The sequence below is a fragment of the Dermochelys coriacea genome, chromosome 1 (genome assembly GCF_009764565.3).
Source record: "Dermochelys coriacea isolate rDerCor1 chromosome 1, rDerCor1.pri.v4, whole genome shotgun sequence".
NCBI lineage: Eukaryota > Metazoa > Chordata > Testudines > Dermochelyidae > Dermochelys > Dermochelys coriacea.
Window position 1 is genome coordinate 152,238,087 of NC_050068.2, and position 20,401 is coordinate 152,258,487.

The 20,401-nt window shown below is 42.2% G+C and overlaps 1 protein-coding gene across 2 annotated transcripts in view; it reads left to right on the top strand.

Annotated features, from left to right (window-relative positions):
- The window catches only part of TSPAN7 (tetraspanin 7), a 201,181-nt gene extending 185,341 nt beyond the window's left edge, over positions 1-15,840 (top strand). For both annotated transcript variants that reach the window (XM_038387709.2, XM_043505655.1), the window contains exons 7-8: positions 14,398-14,470; positions 14,789-15,840. In XM_038387709.2, the coding sequence (XP_038243637.1) occupies positions 14,398-14,466 (69 nt within the window). In that variant the 3' untranslated portion in view covers positions 14,467-14,470; positions 14,789-15,840. The remainder of the gene's footprint in view (positions 1-14,397; positions 14,471-14,788) is intronic.
- Positions 15,841-20,401: the final 4,561 nt, after the last annotated feature.

A 20,401-nucleotide genomic window follows, 5' to 3' on the forward strand; every position in this document is an offset into this window, starting at 1 on the left:
AGTGGTTTGAAAATGGGAAGTGCCATATGAGTTTATTCTGCTTTGCCTTAAAATACATGAATTCAGTCAATGTGCTGCTGGTGAAGACCGTGCTCTCATCTGCTAAGAGACCAGCAACACTCTTCTCTTTTTACTGTAGTTTACTGCAGTATCGCCCCTTTCTCTTTTCTTTGCTTGATTTGCACATCCTGTCATTCTGTGGCAAATTGTAACAGGGAGTATGACTGTCCATTATAGAGGTTCAACAGTGTGAACAGACTTTGTTAAAATTGGGGGAGTGAAGTTAGGAATGACTTACGCATGGCTACATGTTTTGGTTCAAGAAAAAGAATTCTCTGTACTGTGCCACGGTTGTAAGCTTCAGTATTTTTGAGCATTATTTAGTTTAGAATATTGTTATATTGGGCAATGTTTCTATGATTTCATTTTAGTCAAATCCCTATTAACAAGTTTCACTGCTTTGCTGAATCGAGCCTATCTCTAAATTCTTCAGTATAACTGCTTCCAAGTACTGAGGAAATCTATTAGCAGATCCATTCTCCACAGAAACCCAGGCTCAGGTAGCCTGAAGTGGGTCGGTTGCATTAAGACTTCTGACTGACTACTCTCTGGGATGTTTCTGTTTGTTCTTTGTCACCAGAAGACCATGATGTCTTTGCTAAAGAACCACACTAACATTTTCTTGTCTGAGTCTTGGTTGTGAGGAAACTTCATGCTTTGGTTCTGCATTCTGTGCTGATGGTCAGTTGTACCTGAACCATCTCAAAGCATTGACTCGTCCTTCATACAGACATACAGCAAACCCTTTGGAAGCCAGAAGCTGTGATAACACTAGCTTGTTACTACTGTATTTCACTTCTTGACAACCAGTAGTAGTCAACTTGTTCTTGTTCCTAACTTTGATGGCCATTATACCATTATAAAGTGCTCTCTGTACTCTGTCTGAATCTGGTTTTAGGTAGTCAGAATTTTGTTCAGTGCCGATATCTTTAAAAAATCCATCCAAAAGAGTTTGAGGACTTGGGAGGTAACATGTTGGATTATTCAGCCCTACAGGATTGAGCAAATTGCAGGATATTTCATAGATGATCTGGACCAAATATAAATCGCCAAATTTGCTTTAGCCTAGTCACATCTTTAATGAATATATAGTGCATGCTGTATTTTTACGGGTAGCATTTTAACTTGGCTGGAAGTTGTTTGCAGCTAGGAGGACAATATAGAAAGAAGCCAAACTGGGATTGTTTGTCAGAATTTTGACCTGTCTGGATATTTACTATAGGCAATCCATAATTTATGGGCTAAATTCTATCTTTGATGGAATCGGACAGGGCAGCAAAGAAGAACAGAGATGCAGACCAATGCATCCTCTGCAATGAGAATCGTGCTGGCACTGGCTGGATTTATCATGGCAGGCTGCAGGCAACACAATGTGAAATGCACTTTGCTGCTGCTCCAAGCAAGTGTAAAGTGCACCCTGATGTGTTGCTGGCCAGTATTTTGATGCTGATGTCTACACTCCAGCCAACTGGGGAGCTAGACATTCTTCACTTCCAGCATGCCGTCACCCCTACACCATTAAGGAGGTGGGGGCATGACTCTCAGGCAGGCATACTTCCCAGCCCACACTTGTGCACTGTAGAAAGATTCTATCTGGCCTGTTTGTGTGTGTGAAGTGACTCCCTACCTCACTTAGCCCCTACCCTTGGTGGAGCAGACAGCTGAATGTAGCCTAATATGTGAAGAATACAATAAAGTTGGTTACCGTTTACTTATTAATCTGTCTTGCTTGATCTACATAAGAATGGAATCCTTGGACTGATTTCAGATTAAGAAGGGCTAACAGTAACGTAGCAAGCAGAGATACAGCTTTAGGTGAGGTTTCACTGTTTCTATTTAGAATAGTTTTAATCACGTAAAAGGCAAGTTGCACTTATTTGCTCTTCTGCAGTAGAGCATGTTGTGCTGGCCTTTCCCTTGCATAATTTGTTAGGTGTTGACTAGTACAAGGAATGTACCAGTTCTCAGAAATAGAAAAAGTTGATGTAATGGTATGATGTGTCTTATTGCTCTGGCATGATTTCTCAATCACAATTAGTATCTGAAAAGCTGCTTTGGGACCGATGATATCTGCACAATTGGGAAGCCCAGACTTTGCTTGTTGAGGTTTAAATAATAATTTTTAAAAAAGCAAATGGTTTTTGGAATCAAAGTCTGACATTGATTTTCAGCTGGAATAACTTGTGTTTAGCAGGTGTTCTTCATGAAAATGATCCCCATACACTGGACAACATAAAATAAAAACTGTCCAAGTCGCCTTTAAGAGGAGTGATTTTTGCCTGTGGAAAACTACAGTGCATATGTTGGTTTAAAGGACATGGGATAGCCTTTTCAGGTTGGAATTACCACTGAGTTACTCATTAAGTAAGAGGGGATTGTAGTGCAGCTTTAGAGCCATATTGTTCCAGCATCTCTGCAGGATGCAGAGACAGCGTACAGTCCACGTACTAAAAATCAATCCTTCAGATTGCACAATACTGATTCATTTAGGGGTGTGGGGTTGAATTCCCTCTAGTCCAGTGCAGCATCCACTTTGTGCGTATATTTTAGCACTTGCAATTTAATGTCTAGCAGAAAGTTGAGTAGTTGCACCTGACTGGGAGCACAATTCAGGTGGAGGCATAACACTTCAGATCTGTGCCCATAGCTCACGTTTGGGACAGAAGTTGCACCCACCGACAAGAAAGCTGGGCCACAGCCTGGCTGAAAATACATTAAGGAGAATAAGAAATGTTTGAAATGTCAATTTGCTCAGTGCCAATGTGGCAGACTCAAAGCAGAGTTTCTGTTGGATTTGAAAATATTGAAAAAATATTCCTAAATGCTCTAAAAAGTACATTTATAAAAATACCCCTTATAAAGGGACAATCTGTAAAAGCTATTACCCTGATTCTGATTTGAGTGTACAGCTTCCTCTGTCTGAGAAGAACAGAATGGCTGAGCAGAAACAGCTATGAATGGACACTGGTCAGGAAGAGGAACAGGTTTTTTGGCAGAAACACTCCAGGACATGAAAACTTCATAGACATTCTTAGATGAAGCCAGTGAAATCAGAAGAACTATGATTGGTAAACTCGGTCCTTTCCAGAAGAGCAGGGAGAGCTGTGTGCCCAGAACACTGAGGATTGAGAACACAGCAAGAGAAATCAAGGAGCTAAAAGGTGAAGTGTCACTCCAGTTTTCTCCATGTGGAATATCATCTCCAGCAGCTGAGTCCCTGGCTAGTCAAACACAGGACTGAATTTGTACTTATGGCCTTAAATAGGGACACATTGTGAGGCTGAAACAGCACAAAGGACCTAGAGACCCAACCTGCAAGTAGAGGTGAAATCATTGTTCCGTTTCTGTACTTTGTAATAACAGGGAACACTTACAGGCTATAGCATTTTACATCTTCAAATCACTTTATGACCATTAATCCTTACAACACTCCTGTGAGCTAGTTTGTAAGACAAGCCATTGTGTATTCCTTGTAAACAAGACTGTTAGGAAGTTGCTACACTTGGGCTTGAATGGTCAGGTTATATATAGATTTGGACATGAGACTAGAAACCACATGGCAGAGATGTGAACACACCACACATTGAATTGCACGTTCAGATGATTTTTTGACCACTAGAATGATCGTTCTTCATCATGAAGGATTTAAATTTTTCAGTGTTTTCCAACAATGTGGAAACTTTTTCAGATTATCCTTGGCCAGACCAGAGGTTTATCCCAGGCAAATGTTTGGCGCTGCCAGGAGATCATCTGGAGAAAAGGAGATAAAGAACAGGATAAAATTCAAATTCAGATGAGAGCCTGGGACTTGCACATTTATGTGGTGTTTGAACGTTCTTATTCAAAATGCTGAATGCCATAGAACTGGGAGTATAAAAAGAAGTAATAAATAAGTAAGTAAGAAGTAGATAAGAGCTACAGCATATTACTATGGAGAAGATGGGAAACAGTGGGAGCTAAGGCCTGGTCTACACTACAGCTGCTGGTCAATCTAAGCGACACAATTTGAGTTACGTTAGTAGCATAAATCAAGTTTATGTAGCTTAGATCTACTTACTGTGGTGACCACACTATATTATGTCGATGGGAGACGCTCTCCCGCCGACATTGCTTCCGCCTCTCGTTGAGGTGGAGTAAAGAAATCAATAGGAGAGCACTCTCCCATCAATTGCGTGTGTATTCACTAGACCGGCTAAATCAATGCCGCTACATCGATGGCAGCAGCGCAGATTTAGCTCCGTAGTGAAGACAAGCCCTAAGGTGGATAAATGCGACTGTTCCTTGTGGAGGAAAGGGTTTGTTTGGAGATGCAATGAGAAGGGGAAGGTTTTTTTGTGGTGGGTGGTTTTTTGTTTGCTGTTTGAGTTACTTTATTATTTGTTGTACTGTGGGTAAAGAGTGCAAGTAGACTGTAAAGATGTGGAGGTTTATAAAGATTTTTTGACCAGCTGGTTTATGATAACCAAATGGCACAACTATGATTGACCAAGTAAGTGACAATTAAATCTTTCTAGCATCCCATACCAGCACATATGTTCTTTATACTGTTTACTCAAAATCCTTAATTCTTTTTTTCTAGTTTCTCTCTGTTTTTTCCTGCCCTCTCCTCATTAAGTACACTGGTTATCATGGAAAAAGTGGAGCCATTTGTATGGGCAAATCTTAGTAATATCCAGAAACACTGTACAAAGTCTATTTATATAATGGCTTTCCCCTTTTATGCTATGCTCTGAAATACATGAGTTTATGTGATGGTAACATGACCCCTCAAAGGTATGAAACAGCATTTAGGCAGTGCCAAAGAGAAATAAATAGCCTGAAGGTCAGAAGATGCACACACTTGTAATCTGAATTTCAGTGGAAAGCCAACCTGTTGCTTTGTGGAGGATGGATTTGAGTAAATTTGTCTCTTTAAATGTTCATCTCATATAAACACATTACCATATCCTGGGAAATATTGTAAAGCTGAATGTTGTCATTACTGGAAGTGCATATGCCATCTCTGAAACACAACAACTTCATCAGTGACCTGGAGATGTCTACTATGTTTAATGGCATATTATTTGTCAGAGTTCTGCTTTAAAATGACATCTCCTCCTCCTGCCCTCCCCTTCATCCCAGAAATCTAATGCAGGAAGAAGGTTATGGTGGGGGGTGATTACAATAGTGATCTGTGGCCCAAATTCAGTATCAGACAGGTTTTTAAATAGAGATTATATACTACCTACTCTCCCTGTTCAGCTAGAACTCTCATGATTATGGCTTGGGGGTTCCTGGCCAATCAGCAGCATTCTGGAGTAGGTACCAATATACCACCATCGCCTGGGGGAGGAAGATAGCTCAGTGGTTTGAGGATTGGCCTGCTAAACGTAGGGTTGTGAGTTCAATCTTTCAGGGGGCCATTTAGGGATCTGGGCCAAAAATTGGGGATTGGTCCTGCTTTGAGCAGGGGGTTGAACTAGATGACCTTCTGAGGTCCCTTTCAACCCTGATAGTCTATGACTGCCTACAGGAAAAATGGTCTGTTGGTGACTTTGTGACATCTGTGTATTTCCACTGCCATTCAATAAAACAAAGAAGATCTGAAGAATAGCTCTGTGGAGCTGAAAAGCTTGTCTTTTCCACCAACAGAAGTTGGTTCGATGAACGATATTACACCTCACCAATCTTCCCTCATTCAATAAAGGGGCTCTCCTGTTTTTGATGATATGCACAAGTCTGGTATAAAATCTACTAGTGTCAGCTCCTTGAGGCAGAAACTGTCTACCACCCTGCATGTACAGTGCCACACACAGTGGAGGCCTGTTCTTCATTGATCCCGAGGCATACGCCATAGCAAATATAATAGCAAATATCAAACCTACTCAGCAACTTGACATGGGGTTTGTGACTCTGGAAGACCAGGTGCCAGCACTCATGCCAAGGTCCCTTTGTCTCAACTGAACACTGACAAACACATAGTTGCAATCAGTCTGGCTCACCTGAATGTTTAGTATTGTTAAAATTGGCATTAAGATGATATAAGAATGTGTTGTGTGTTTACACTTTACTGAATGCTTGTGAGTTGCTGCATGCATTAAATTCACTTATAGCACCTGTATCCCATATTGTAAGGTGATATTTAAGTATTTGTATTGTGCGCCTTTGTGACTGTGCAAATCACCAAACAGCAGAGAGAGATTAACTAGTGTACAGTGTTGGTCTCCGACAGAATGTGTTACATCCTAGCCAACAAGGAAGGCCCATTGACACCACATGGACTATTGTGGAACATTAAAGAGAACAAAGAACTTTGTTGTTCTGGTCTTCCCCACCATGAAGGAGTCATGCAAGTGAATTCCTCCCACCAGTTAAGTTCACAGCTCAGAGCACACAGAAGGGAAGGGAAGGGTAGGGGGGGTGGAACCTTACAAGGAGGGTTGGACTGCTGCTTGGACTCTGGGGGCAAGGTTTTCTAAGCATAAGCAAGGGATTCCCAGCTGCTTTGCTTGGAGTATCCCTAAAGGACATGTAGAGCTTGCTAATTATAGAACCTTCTATTACCTTTTGAAACCTAAGATTGTAACTCATTAGTATTTGTATGTTTATCTGCTTTAACATTGTAAATAAATCTTGTTTCATTTTTAATAAATCTGTATATAGCTTATAATAGGATTGGCTACAAGCATTGTGTTTGTTGTGAGATCTGAGGTGCAATCGACTGGTCCTTTGGGATTGGGAGTAACCTGAATATTGCTGTGCTTCTTGGTCTAAAGGACCATCTATCTCAAAGGTAGGCTCACCTGGGTGGTGAGATAGATCAGCGTATTCAAGGGGACTGTCTGTGACTCCATGTTAAGGCTATTCTGGTGCCTGAGGACTTTACACTTAATAATTAATTGGTGAAAACTAAGTATAGGACATCCCTGCTTCTTAAGAGTCCGCCCTGAGGTTGGTACTCTCACTCTTGAGCTACTGCAGGACAGCTTTTGTGATAGATGGTCCCTTATGCCAAGAATCACAGCAATATTCAGGTTTCAGAGTAGCAACCGTGTTAGTCTGTATTCGCAAAAAGAAAAGGAGTACTTGTGGCACCTTAGAGACTAACAAATTTATTAGAGCATAAGCTTTCGTGAGTTACAGCTCACTTCATCGGATGCATTTGGTGGAAAATACAGGGGGGAGATGGCTATACACACACAGAGAACGTGAAACAATGGGTTTTATCATACACACTGTAAGGAGAGTGATCACTTAAGATAAGCCATCACCAGCAGCAGGGGGGGGGGAAAGGAGGAAAACCTATCATGGTGACAAGCAAGGTAGGCTATTTCCAGCAGTTAACAAGAATATCTGAGGAACAGTGGGGGGTGGGATGTGGGGGGAGAAATAACATGGGGAAATAGTTTTACTTTGTGTAATGACTCATCCATTCCCAGTCTCTATTCAAGCCTAAGTTAATTGTATCCAGTTTGCAAATTAATTCCAATTCAGCAGTCTCTCGTTGGAGTCTGGTTTTGAAACTTTTTTGTTGAAGGATAGCCACTCTCAGGTCTGTAATCGAGTGACCGGAGAGATTGAAGTGTTCTCCAACTGGTTTTTGAATGTTATAATTCTTGACGTCTGATTTGTGTCCATTCATTCTTTTACGTAGAGACTGTCCAGTTTGACCAATGTACATGGCAGAGGGGCATTGCTGGCACATGATGGCATATATCACATTGGTAGATGTGCAGGTGAATGAGCCTCTGATAGTGTGGCTGATGTGATTAGGCGCTATGATGGTGTCCCCTGAATAGATATGTGGACAGAGTTGGCAACAGGCTTTCTTGCAAGGATAAGTTCCTGGGTTAGTGGTTCCCCAAGCTCTACGATATAACCGCATTTGCTCCAACCCCTCAGACAGAGACAAACACCTACAAGATCTCTATCATGCATTCCTACAACTACAATACCCACCTGCTGAAGTGAAGAAACAGATTGACAGAGCCAGAAGAGTACCCAGAAGTCACCTACTACAGGACAGGCCCAACAAAGAAAAGAACAGAACGCCACTAGCCATCACCTTCAGCCCCCAACTAAAACCTCTCCAACGCATCATCAAGGATCTACAACCTATCCTGAAGGATGACCCATCACTCTCACAGATCTTGGGAGACAGGCCAGTCCTTGCTTACAGACAGCCCCCCAATCTGAAGCAAATACTCACCAGCAACCACACACCACACAATATTTCCAACACACCTCTGACCAACATATTAACCCACAGAGACCTTCCTGCCAACACTACAAAAAGAAGGATTCGGGGTGGACTCCTCCTGAAGGTCGAAACAGCAGCCTGGATTTCTACATAGAGTGCTTCCGCCGACTTGCACGAGCTGAAATTGTGGAAAAGCAGCATCGCTTACCCCATAACCTCAGCCATGCAGAACACAGTGCCATCCACAGCCTCAGAAACAACTCTGACATCATAATCAAAAAAGCTGACAAAGGAGGTGCTGTCGTCATCATGAATAGGTCGGAGTATGAACAAGAGGCTACTAGGCAGCTCTCCAACACCACTTTCTACAAGCCATTACCCTCTGATCCCACTGAGAGTTACCAAAAGAAACTACAGCATTTGCTCAAGAAACTCCCTGAAAAAGCACAAGAACAAATCCGCACAGACACACCCCTGGAGCCCCGACCTGGGGTATTCTATCTGCTACCCAAGATCCATAAACCTGGAAATCCTGGACGCCCCATCATCTCAGGCATTGGCACCCTGACAGCAGGATTGTCTGGCTATGTAGACTCCCTCCTCAGGCCCTTCGTTACCAGCACTCCCAGCTATCTTCGAGACACCACTGACTTCCTGAGGAAACTACAGTCCATTGGTGATCTTCCTAAAAACACCATCCTAGCCACTATGGATGTAGAAGCCCTCTACACCAACATTCCACACAAAGATGGACTACAAGCCGTCAGGAACAGTATCCCCGATACTGTCACGGCTAACCTGGTGGCTGAACTTTGTGACTTTGTCCTCACCCATAACTATTTCACATTTGGGGACAATGTATACCTTCAAATCAGCGGCACTGCGATGGGTACCCGTATGGCCCCACAGTATGCCAACATTTTTATGGCTGACTTAGAACAACGCTTCCTCAGCTCTCGTCTCCTAATGCCCCTACTCTACTTGCGCTACATTGATGACATCTTCATCATCTGGACCCATGGAAAAGAAGCTCTTGAGGAATTATGATAAAACCCATTGTTTCACGTTCTCTGTGTGTGTATATCAATCTCCCCCCTGTATTTTCCACCAAATGCATCCGATGAAGTGAGCTGTAACTCACAAAAGCTTATGCTCTAATAAATTTGTTAGTCTCTAAGGTGCCACAAGCAATATTTAGGTTACTCCCAGTCCCAAAGGACCAGTCACTTACCCCAGATCAATTGCACCCTAGATCTCACACCAAAGACAATGCTTGTAGCCAATCCTATAACAAACTATCTAAAGATTTATTACCTAGGAAAAGGAAATAAGTTATTTACAAGGTTAACGCAGATACACCCCCCCCCCACTGAGTTACCGTCTTAAGTTTCAAAAATAAGACAATAATAAGTTTAAAAAATAAGCGCTAACCCAAGCTAAACCCTGGTGATCTCCTGCTTATGCCTAGAAAACTTTGCTCTTGAATCCAAGCAGCATACAGCATAGTGATGTAGTTTCGTCGTCTTAAGGGTTTTTATCCCATTTCAATTCTCTGAGCTGCCAGTTCAGCTGATGGGAGGAACTCCTCTGCATTGCGGGAGGAGAGCAATCAACAAAGTCTTTTGTCCTCTGATGATCCATAATAGTGCATCTAGTGGTGATGGACCGTATCTGTTGGGAAGAAGGTAACACCTCCTGTTGGAGACTAGTATTTCACACTGGTTAATGCTTTTATCATCTGCATCATCTCACTGGTTAATACTCCTCCCCTGTCTGGTGATTTACAGTTACAGAGCATACACTTAAATATTACATGATAACATGGGATGCAGATGATATACGTGCGATTAATGCATCCAGCCACTTACAAGCATTTCATAAAGTCTAAACACATTCTTATAATTCTAATAACTATTTTAGCAATACGAACACACAGGTGAGGGAGGCTGATCCCAGCTATGCATTTGTCAGCGTTCATTTGAGACGTAAGCATAAGCATACGCTGGCAGCTTGGCATAAGCTGGCAGCTGGTGTGCTAGAGTCACACTGACAATTGCAGGATCTCAGTGGTAGTCTAAGACCTTATAAAAGCATTTGATGAATATGTGTAATTTAACGATTTCTCAAAGAGCAACTCTTGTTTACTCTGGACACAGCTAACTCTGGGGGGGGGAAAATGACATCCATCTCATGGTACCAAGAAAATATAGCAAAATTGGATGTGCACTCAAAATTAGCTATTAAAAGATCAGTGAGGAGCTGATTAGGGTCTGGGGAGGAATTAGTTTAGTGAAAATAAATAGGTCTGAACACACAATCAGAGTTACTTAGTGTTATTACAGTGAAAAAGATAATAAAGCACAGAAGGAACTAGTGTGTCAACTGAGGAAAAAGAAATAAACACAGAAATACCACAGGCATTAAAAAGTAATGGGAGGGACAACCATGACCCAGAGCCCACTGGGAACATTTTGTTCTGTTCTTTATGTCAAAGATTCTATAACCCTGAGGGAAACACATGTACAACTCCCAAAAATTGAGATTGAGTTAAAACAAAAATCACAGCAGGAAATAGTAATGGCCACCTTCAGCAGCCCTTGGACTGGTAAAGCTGCAGCACGTGATAGGCTCCCAATAGAATTTTACAAACTGCCATGTTGATAATATCACCCCTATAGCGACTGGAGTATTGAGCTACAATGCACAGCCAGATAATATCAACCTCGCTATTTGCCCAAAGGAAGGAAGGTTCCTGACTGAGTGGTCAAGCTACAGCCTAAACTCCCTCTTTTAACACGGACCTAAAAATATTAGTTAATACTTATGGCATCAGTAAGGTGAGTTGTTGATGTAGGGTGGGATTTCCAAAGCTGAGTAGGGGATTTGGATGGCCAAGTCCTATTAATTTTCAAAATCCCACCTGAAAAGATCAAGTACTGGAGGTTGTATCAGGACCATGTTGGGTGTGTTATCCATGACCTGCACTCAGTCTAGTTTATACCTGAGCTAAGATTGATACTGTCACTTAATGCTAAAAATGCATTATCCTAGTTGGAGTTCATGGGAGTTAAGGCCATTTTATAAACCGAATCCCGACAATGTGAGGCACCCCTTGAGCAGCACTGCTGATTGCTGGATCTTGCCCAAACGTCTTTCTGCTTAATAAGAGAGCACATGTTTGTGACACAACCTGTCCTAATCAGCATTTCCTTAGAGCCCTGATAGGATATGATTCAGACATCTACAGCACTTAAATAGGAAAAGGTGGTGATGGTGGGAATCTCATCTAGCCATGTGTACAGATTGATGTGCTTCTGTTTTTCGCCAACCCAAATGTGCTCATGCCAATAGTATGAAATGGTGTGGCAACTAGAACAGTATTACTGGACTGAAAGCTGATATTGCTACGTTTTACATTCCAAATTAGCAGACATCACTATGAAGTAAGTGTTGCGTTGCTGAGTTGTCCTTTTTACAGTGACGTCCCAAGATTTTCAACATTTAGGGTGGGGTAGTGCTCTTAAGCATATGTGTATACATTCATTCTCGGGGATTAGAAATACTCACTGTGGGAAGTAACACAGGTTTGGGGTAGTGTAGGGATTAAACAATCAGCTTGGTGGGAAAGATTAATGTTGTTACAATGATCACTATACAGGGAGTATTAATTATGTAGTAAACTAACTAACAATCCTGAGTGTAAGTTTTTAAACAGAATAATGAGCTAGTTTGGAAGGGTAACCAGCCAGGGGATAGCTGGGTGCACTCCATGTGGTTCAAGGAAGAAGGGAAGGCTTTCATTGCTAATAAGTTTTGTCCACGTTCTGAAATCCATTACATTGATATCCTTCACATGCAGTAGGTAGAAATGTGCAAAGAGAACTGCATGAAGCCCCTAACTTACAGGATACCCCAATGGGCACAAATGAATGAGTGATCAGTTTTGACACACTACTCTTTGGCAAAAGTGTGTCTGTAATTATTGGAAACAAAGTAAAAAGGTTGATGTTTCAGCAGAGGCAGTTATGTCTCTTTTTGCCTCTGTAGGTGGTTATGAACTGTAACAATCTTTATATGCTCAGAGTTGATTGACCACCACCATAGCTGTGAAAAGTATGGTTATTAATGTGATTGGTGTGATTGCAGGAAAATACTCCTATTCAAGGGATCCATTTCCAATAATCTCCTACTAATTTGTTACTCTCACTGTTGCGTTGAATAAAGTCTGAGTGGCTGAAGAACTACATGGCAATGAGAACCACCAAGATCTTCAGCTCTTCCTTTCCAAATGTCTTAACATTTATTTTTTGAAATTGTATAACTTTTGTAAACACAGGTTTCAGAGTAGCAGCCGTGTTAGTCTGTATTCGCAAAAAGAAAAGGAGTACTTGTGGCACCTTAGAGACTAACAAATTTATTAGAGCATAAGCTTTCGATGAAGTGAGCTGTAGCTCACGAAAGCTTATGCTCTAATAAATTTGTTAGTCTCTAAGGTGCCACAAGTACCCCTTAACTTTTGTAAAGAAAGGGAAATGTTGGTTTGGGCATTAGATGGACCACACTTCAACGCACATTTAACTCTGACTCTTATTTAATAAAGATGTGTGTTTAAGAATGTGTGTTTAATTAAAATGTGTCAGCTGTACATACTCGCTGTGAGATCTAGAAGTCAAGTTACTTGCTGTCCCGGTTACTCAGAATCATCAGTAATAAAGATACTGCCATCCAAATTCTGCCTTTCATTATCCCTATGCCAGTCCCCCATATCTTTCAGTGGTGTTGCTTATTAGCAGTAACAAGCACAGGGATCTGTTCTGGGTCCGATGTTATTTATCATCTGGACGTAGGTATAGGGAGCATAACTGATCAAGTCTGCAGATGACACAAAGCTGTAGGGTAAGATGGGGGGAGGGGGTTGCAAACACTTTAGGGGATAGAACTTAAATTCAAAAGGATCTTGATAAATTGAAGAACTGGCCTATAGACAACAAAATGAAAATCAACAAAGACAAACGTAAGGTGCTGTACCCAGGGAAGAAGAACCAAATGCGCAAATAGAGAATGGGGGATAACTGGCTTGTCAGCAGCACTGCTGAGAAGGATCTGGGAGTTGTGGTGGTTGACAACTTCAACATACATCAACAATGTGATGCTGTTGCAAAAAAGCACATCATGCAAGTCACGGGAGCAGATAGTACTGCTCTACTCGGTGCTAGTTAGGCCTCAGCTGGAGTGCTGTGTCCAGTACTCCAGTCACCAATGTATAGAAAGGATGTAGAGAAACTGGAAAGGATCCAGAGACAAGTGAAAAAGATGATCCAAGGGATGGAACTCAAGCCATATGAGCAAAGGCTGAAGGAACTGGGTATGTTTCATTTGGAAAAGAGGAGATGAAGGGGAGGGGGATATGATAGCTTCAACAACTTGAAAGGCTGCCATAAAATAGATGGAGAAAAGTTGTTCTCTCTTGCCACAGAGCGCAGGACAAGAAACAATGAATTCAAACTACAGTATAGCAGATTTAGATTAAATTTTAGGAATAGCTTCCTAACTGTAAGAACAGTAGGACAATGGAACAGACTGCTTTTGGAGCTTGTGGAATCTCTGTCACTGGTGGTTTTCAAAAGGATGCTGACAGCCATCTGTCTTGGATGATTAGACACCACAAATCCTGCACCTTGGCAGGAGGTTAGACAAGATGACCCTTGTGGTCCTTTCTAACCTATGGTTCTATGATTCTCACCAAGTGAGACCCTGACATTAGAGTTCAGTCAATAACTTGACGCATGTGCTAGAATAAGATTCAGCTCACTCTCCCTCAGCTTTGCTGGCCAGGGAGTGAAAATAGGAGTAAAAGGTAGTGAAAACATACTTAGTTGCCAAAGTAAGCAGATAGGACTCTGATTACAAACAGGAGGAAGATCTGATGAAGATGGAGGTGCCATTTTTACACCACTTTTCAGATTAGAACTGCACTTAAAATGTGGTAGTAATTCTGGGAGCTCATAATAGCTCAGGAATGTGAACATTTGCTTTCCTATAATGTAACAGCACATTTCAGTTTTCTAAAGAAGTTACCAAAGATTCCATTTGGCAAAGTCACTATGTATCACAATGACTCTTAACTCCTTGTCTGTTTTTTTTCTTCCCTTGAATAGTTGATTGGAATGCTGCTGGCATGCTGTCTGTCCCGATTTATCACTGCCAATCAGTATGAAATGGTGTAACAAGGTGAGCCTTGATCTCTTTGTATAGAGTGTGGTGTCCACAAGGTATTTCAGTAGCCATGCGCTACTGTACATTTGTTCATTATAGTAGATTTTGGATATATTATGTTTTTATCAAGAACGGGGCCTATAGTTGTGGGTTATGCCTTCCTCCGCCCCGATATTATGCCAGGTGGAAAGAGGGCAATTGCAGCATCACTTGAACATATAATGTATGAATATTTTGTTACCTCTAAATATATTTTTTTAAAAAGAGAAAGTTCTGTTGTGAAGCTTGTTAGCAGCTAAAACAATTCATTTCTCTTTCTCTCTCCTTCCCTAGTCTTTCAGAGATGTGAAATACAGAGCCTGTCTCAAAATCAGGAACTGCAGAAATCTAGGAAGACTTTAAAGAATGTTAGAGCACACTCTCTCACTCACACGCGCGTGCGCACACACATACACAAACACCCTCTTCTAAGCTCCGTACCATGTGTAGTGTACCATTCCGTGAAGTACTATTGCACCACCAAGAGTTGCTTGACTCATTCAGCATCCAGTACTGAACACTCCATCTTTAAAGGCTCTGCATATGATGGCACTATATGTATGTTCTTGGTCATACAGTAGTTGCATTGTAAGTGAACAATGGTAATCCATTAACAGCATTGATCAGGCTGTGCATGTAGTGACTGGAGGGCAAAATTAGCCTTTCACCATGGTTAATAAGTGTTGCACACGTTCATTTAAACCAGTATATGAAATATATATTCTTTTGCTTTACTAAATCTTAGTTTCTTGTTTTGTTTACTGCTTTACTAAGGTTTTCATCTTCTCGCCACAAATGCCCACTACCCTGAAAACACAAGAAATCAGTAACATAACATAAAGATACTTGAAAAATAATGTTATAATGTTGTGCTTGAAGGGAACTGTTATTTCTGATGTTCTACTACATCTTTGATTCTTATTCAATGTTGTATGCCTAGTGCGTATGCCAGTAGACTTTGTCTAGTGCATTTTGCCTCTGAACCTGAACCTGTGTAATACTGTTATTAAGCTGTGGTGTTGCTTACTGTGAAGGCAGTAATTTTGCTTCTTTTATTTTTTATTAGATAACTATGAACTAATCAAATTGTGCTGTAATGCGGCCTTCATCCTTTTTTTTATTCTTTCTTTTTTTTCCCATTGACGTTACAGCCACCAAATATATTGTCAAATCTATCAAAACAAAACAAAAACAACCATACAGAATATTTGGGGGGGGGAAGCAAAAGTGTAAAACCTTTTTAAAAAAATGGGAATTTTTTAATAATGCCTCTGTCTAGCATGCCAACAAGAATGCATTGATATTGTATTTGTGAAATATGTATTAATAAATGGAACTATTACAGATTTCTATCTGCTTCACTTTTGTTCTTCAGTTCTAACACAACTCTCAGGGAGAAGTGTAAGTGAAACACAAAGTGCATCATTATTTAGAATTATGCATATTTTAATTTGTGACTTGCTTATGAGGCAAAAATAATATTGCCTTGGAAGAGAGGTAGTTGCTGGAATTGTTTCAAACTCTTGGTGAAACAAATTGTGGAATAAGTGGAAGGTTTTTCTATGGTCCGAATACATACCCTCTGCTTTACAATTACCCCTTTTGTGGCTGGTAACAAAATCTACAGTGTTCAGTTATCCTGGTCCTTTGTATTGCACACTATTATGATGTCAGGAATTCCCTTACATCTGTTTTTGCATAGCACTGACTCTGCAGCATTTGTGGAAAGATATCCACTTGTCTCTCGGCCTTTGAAGGGTCTCTCTCCATGTGAATATGTCAATGGTAGTTTTCCATTGACTACAATGGGCTTTGGATTGGGCACTAAACCCCCTTAATCTAAAACCTATTGAAATCAATAGGAAGACTCCCATTCACTTCACTAGGCTTTTGTTCAGGCCCTAAGTCAGTAATTTACCTGCAAGTTGAGAAGAGAATTTAGCCCCCTTTGTTATTTAGATAAAAAAAGAAAAATGAAGGAGGAAAGCTATAGAACAGGAGTGGGCAAACTTTTTGGCCCGAGGGACACATCTGGGTATGGAAATTGTATGGAGGGGGCCATCTATGCTCACAAAACTGGAGGTTGGGGTGCAGGAGGGGGGAGAAGGCTCTGACTTGGAGTGCGGGCTCTGGGGTGGGGCCAGAAATGAGGAGTTCAGGGTGTGGGAAGGGGCTCCAGGCTGGGGCAGGGGGTTGGGGTGTGCAGGGGGGTGGGCTCTGGCTGGGGGTGCAGGCTTTGGGGTGGGGATGAGCGGTTGGGGGTGCAGGAGGGTGCTCCAGGCTGGGACCGAAGGGTTCAGAGGGCAGAAAAAGAATCAGGGCTGGGGCAGGGGGTAGGGGCTTGGGAGGAGGTCATGGGTGCAGGCTCCGGGCAGCATTTACCTCAAGCAGCTCCCCGAAGCAGTGGCATGTCCCACTCCATCTCCTACATGGAGGCACGGCCAGGTGGCTCTGTGTGCTGCCCTGTCCCCAGGTGCCAACCCTGCAGCTCCCATTGGCCATGGATCCTGGCCAATGGGAGCTGTGGGGGCGGCACTTGGGGTGGGGCAGCATGCAGAGCCCCCTGGCTGCCCCTATGTGTAGGAGCTGGAGGGGTGATATGCCGCTGCTTCCGGGAGCTGTGTGGAGCCACAGCACGTGCAGGGCGGGGGCAAGCCCCCAACCCTGCTCTCCAGCTGGAGCTCTGGAGTGGGGCAAGCCCCGGACCCCACTCCCTGGCGGAAGCTTGAGGACAGATTAAAACATCTGAAGGGCCAGATGCGGCCCCCGGGCCATAATTTGCCCACCCCTGCTGTAGAATATGTGGGCATAAACTTTCAAACCTTTCTGAAAAGTACAATCAAAGACAAGAAGTAATTGTACAGTGCCTCAACCCTACATTGTATACCTGGCAATAAACAGCAGTCTCTTTAAACTATAAAGGCCTGTCTTTCTGTAAAGCTTAATAACTGCAGAGCCATTCAGTATTGTGTATGCATACACAGTCCCCCATAATTACATGTGCCTTTGCTGTCTACACCTTGCATATGTACCCAGGTATGGAAACACTTTTGCTCTGACTAAATTCCAGTTCGATAAAACACCACTGAGTGACTTGCAGGTAGTGCAAAAATGTAGCTGGTTATTGTCTCAAAGCTGCTATGCAGACCGGTTAAGGGCTGAGTTTGAACCTAGATGACACATATTTGGCTTTACTCAAACAAGTTGCAAAATGCCACAAACTGATGTCCATGTGCAGAGTATTATTTTTGGTTTTCACGTCCCCTCAGCTGAAAGAATAAGGAAACATCTGGACAGATCTTAGATTAAATAGACATATGTGTAAAACGTATGCTCCGACTGCACTTTCACAAAAGCACTGGTGCTGCTATAAACACAACCACCAGGACTTCTTGGAGAATACAGACCCTCCTTCTGCCTCTTGCTTGTGTTTTCTTTCCCCTTAGCATCAGGAACACTAGACTCTCTAATTAGTATGGAATACACCATTCGAAGCAGGTTTTAAGTGAGATCTCCAGGAGAATCCTGTAGACTCCCGCTCATTACGCTGCCTACCCTGGTGCCTGCCCTGGGGATCAAACTTTGATACCAGGTTCTAAGCCAGTGGTGACAGAGGAGCCCAAAGATGGTTTGGGTGTGTGCATGCATACATGGTCTCTGGCAGCATGCGCTGCTTTTCAGCATTCGCTGCCAATAAATCCATTGAGTGGTATTGATGCTGGCTGCAGTGATCCCTGCTCTCTCATCCAAAATTAAAGGCAACAGAAGTAGTAGTGATGCTGACGAATGAACAGGCCTGCAGGAATACATAAAGGAAACAAAATCTGAAAAGACCTTAAACGCTTACTGGCACCTTCAGCTTTATTGGGGTGGGATCTTGCACTTTGTGGCAGGGTGGGGGCAGAACTTGGTGTCAATCTCCAGCCACAGATCATTATTTTGGCTGATGCGATCCATTGCTGAGAATAAAGCTGATCTTCACTCTCTCCCTCCTGCTGTATTTGACTGATGCATGTAACTCCAATAGCTACACCTTGGCCTTGAGTCTCAATCTGCACTTTCTGGTGGCAGAGTCTGTTGTGCTCAGCTGTAGCCCTGCTTTATTTGACACCTCTCACTAAACAATAGAATTTCTAAGTTAAGATTTATTTGTCACCAGCTGATGTTATGTGCCGCTTTCCCTAGTAACAGCAGCTTTCCCAGCTACTGCTCGGTTCTGGTCTTCTTCTTCTTTTTTTTTTAAAGATAGGTGGAACTGTGTGTGTGTGAGAGAGAGAGTTGAGATGGGGGTAGTGGTTATTACAAGGGTCCACCATAGCTATGATTACATTTAGACTTTCAATATAACCCTCTGTTTTCATATGCTCAGACCTTTCGGAGAAATTCCCCGGACCCTTTCTATGCGTAATCTCAGTCCAATCGCTGATTGTATTTATGTTGTTTTGGTTTGGTTTTCATTTTAATTCCTTCAGCCATATTTAAACTGTGAAAGGGTGAAATCCCCTCTACCTCCCCCCATTTTATGAAAACGTAAAGATGCTTTAGCTCACAAGGAGCTGAACTTCCGCATCTGACAATGTCAGATTGACTGTCGTTTCTCAGAAGAGCTGAAAATTTGCTTTAGTCGTGGGGGACACAGTTATAAGCATTTTCACATTCATCAATGTGCATGGACATTAGTAACCTTAGCTAATGTTGGAGGCTATAAAACTAAGTACTATGCTAAGGACTAAATCCTGCTTGGCTCATTCACACAGGTAGTTCCATTCACTTTCCTAGCTGGCAAATTGTTGCATCTTTAGAGCCAGGAAAGAGCTTCCAGAATGGGGGTTTTCTGGCTTCCAACCCCCAAAAACAGAAAAGTAAATACAAATCTGATGTATTCTTGATGTTCTGTACTGTGGTATTTAAAATGTGTGTATATAATATTGAGAGAGAAGAAACCTGTATATTTAAACAGGTTAACCATTAACATTTGTCCTGCAGTGAAGTTGCCTTCTGCTCAGTTTTGCTGGGTGTCTGTGGTCCGTGCTGGTTCAGGAGAAAGGGCCTATGCATTGTTCTCCTCCAGAACAATACGTGGATTCTGTGCTTTGCAGCTTCACAATCCATCAGGCAGGCCTGGCCATAGCTGTAGGAAATCAAACATTGGAAATGACTGACTGTACATTTGGGCAAATTGAGGGCAATCAATTAAAAGCTGGATTTTGCATAAAGACTGGAACAGCAAGCAGACCAACTTTTCTTTGTTATGGATGTCTTCTTTTCCTTGTACACTCCACAGTGCATAGAAGATGAATTGGTGTCCTCGTTTTTGTTTGGGCCCTGTCACTAGACTGCTGTATATTTGCTGTCTCATTTGTTTCCCTGTATTGATTTTTCTATTATAAATGCTATGTGCTCCAAGTTCAAACCTGGAACAGTTCAGCGCAAGATCCAAACGTTGCAGCTTGGCCCCATCTTTGATTGGTATGCCTTTTTTTTTTTTTTTACAAAAACACCTTTTATTTATATTGCCCATGCAGTTCTGTATTGACAAACCTCCAGCTAAAAGGGCAAATGAACAGCTGCCTTCAGAGAATAGGTCATTCTTCGGCTCAGCCTGTGGAGAGCTGTCTCTCTCTGTCAGGAACAGTAGTTTCCTTGCTGGAGCGTCCCCTTGGCTTTTGACAGCTCTGAGTTTGGCACATTGAAGTCTGCTCCTTTTATGCCAACTCAGCCCACTGCTTCTCTGCTTTGCTATGCAGCAGAACAATGTTCACGGTTTAATTAATGTGAAGAATGCCAATACAATTTCAGCATAAATGCTGGGCAGCTTTCATGTAACTCCTGTAGGGAGAATTTTTTTTCAGACTATGGAAATGCTGTTTACAAGCACAGTTTCCTCTATTCCCCCCCTTCTCTCTG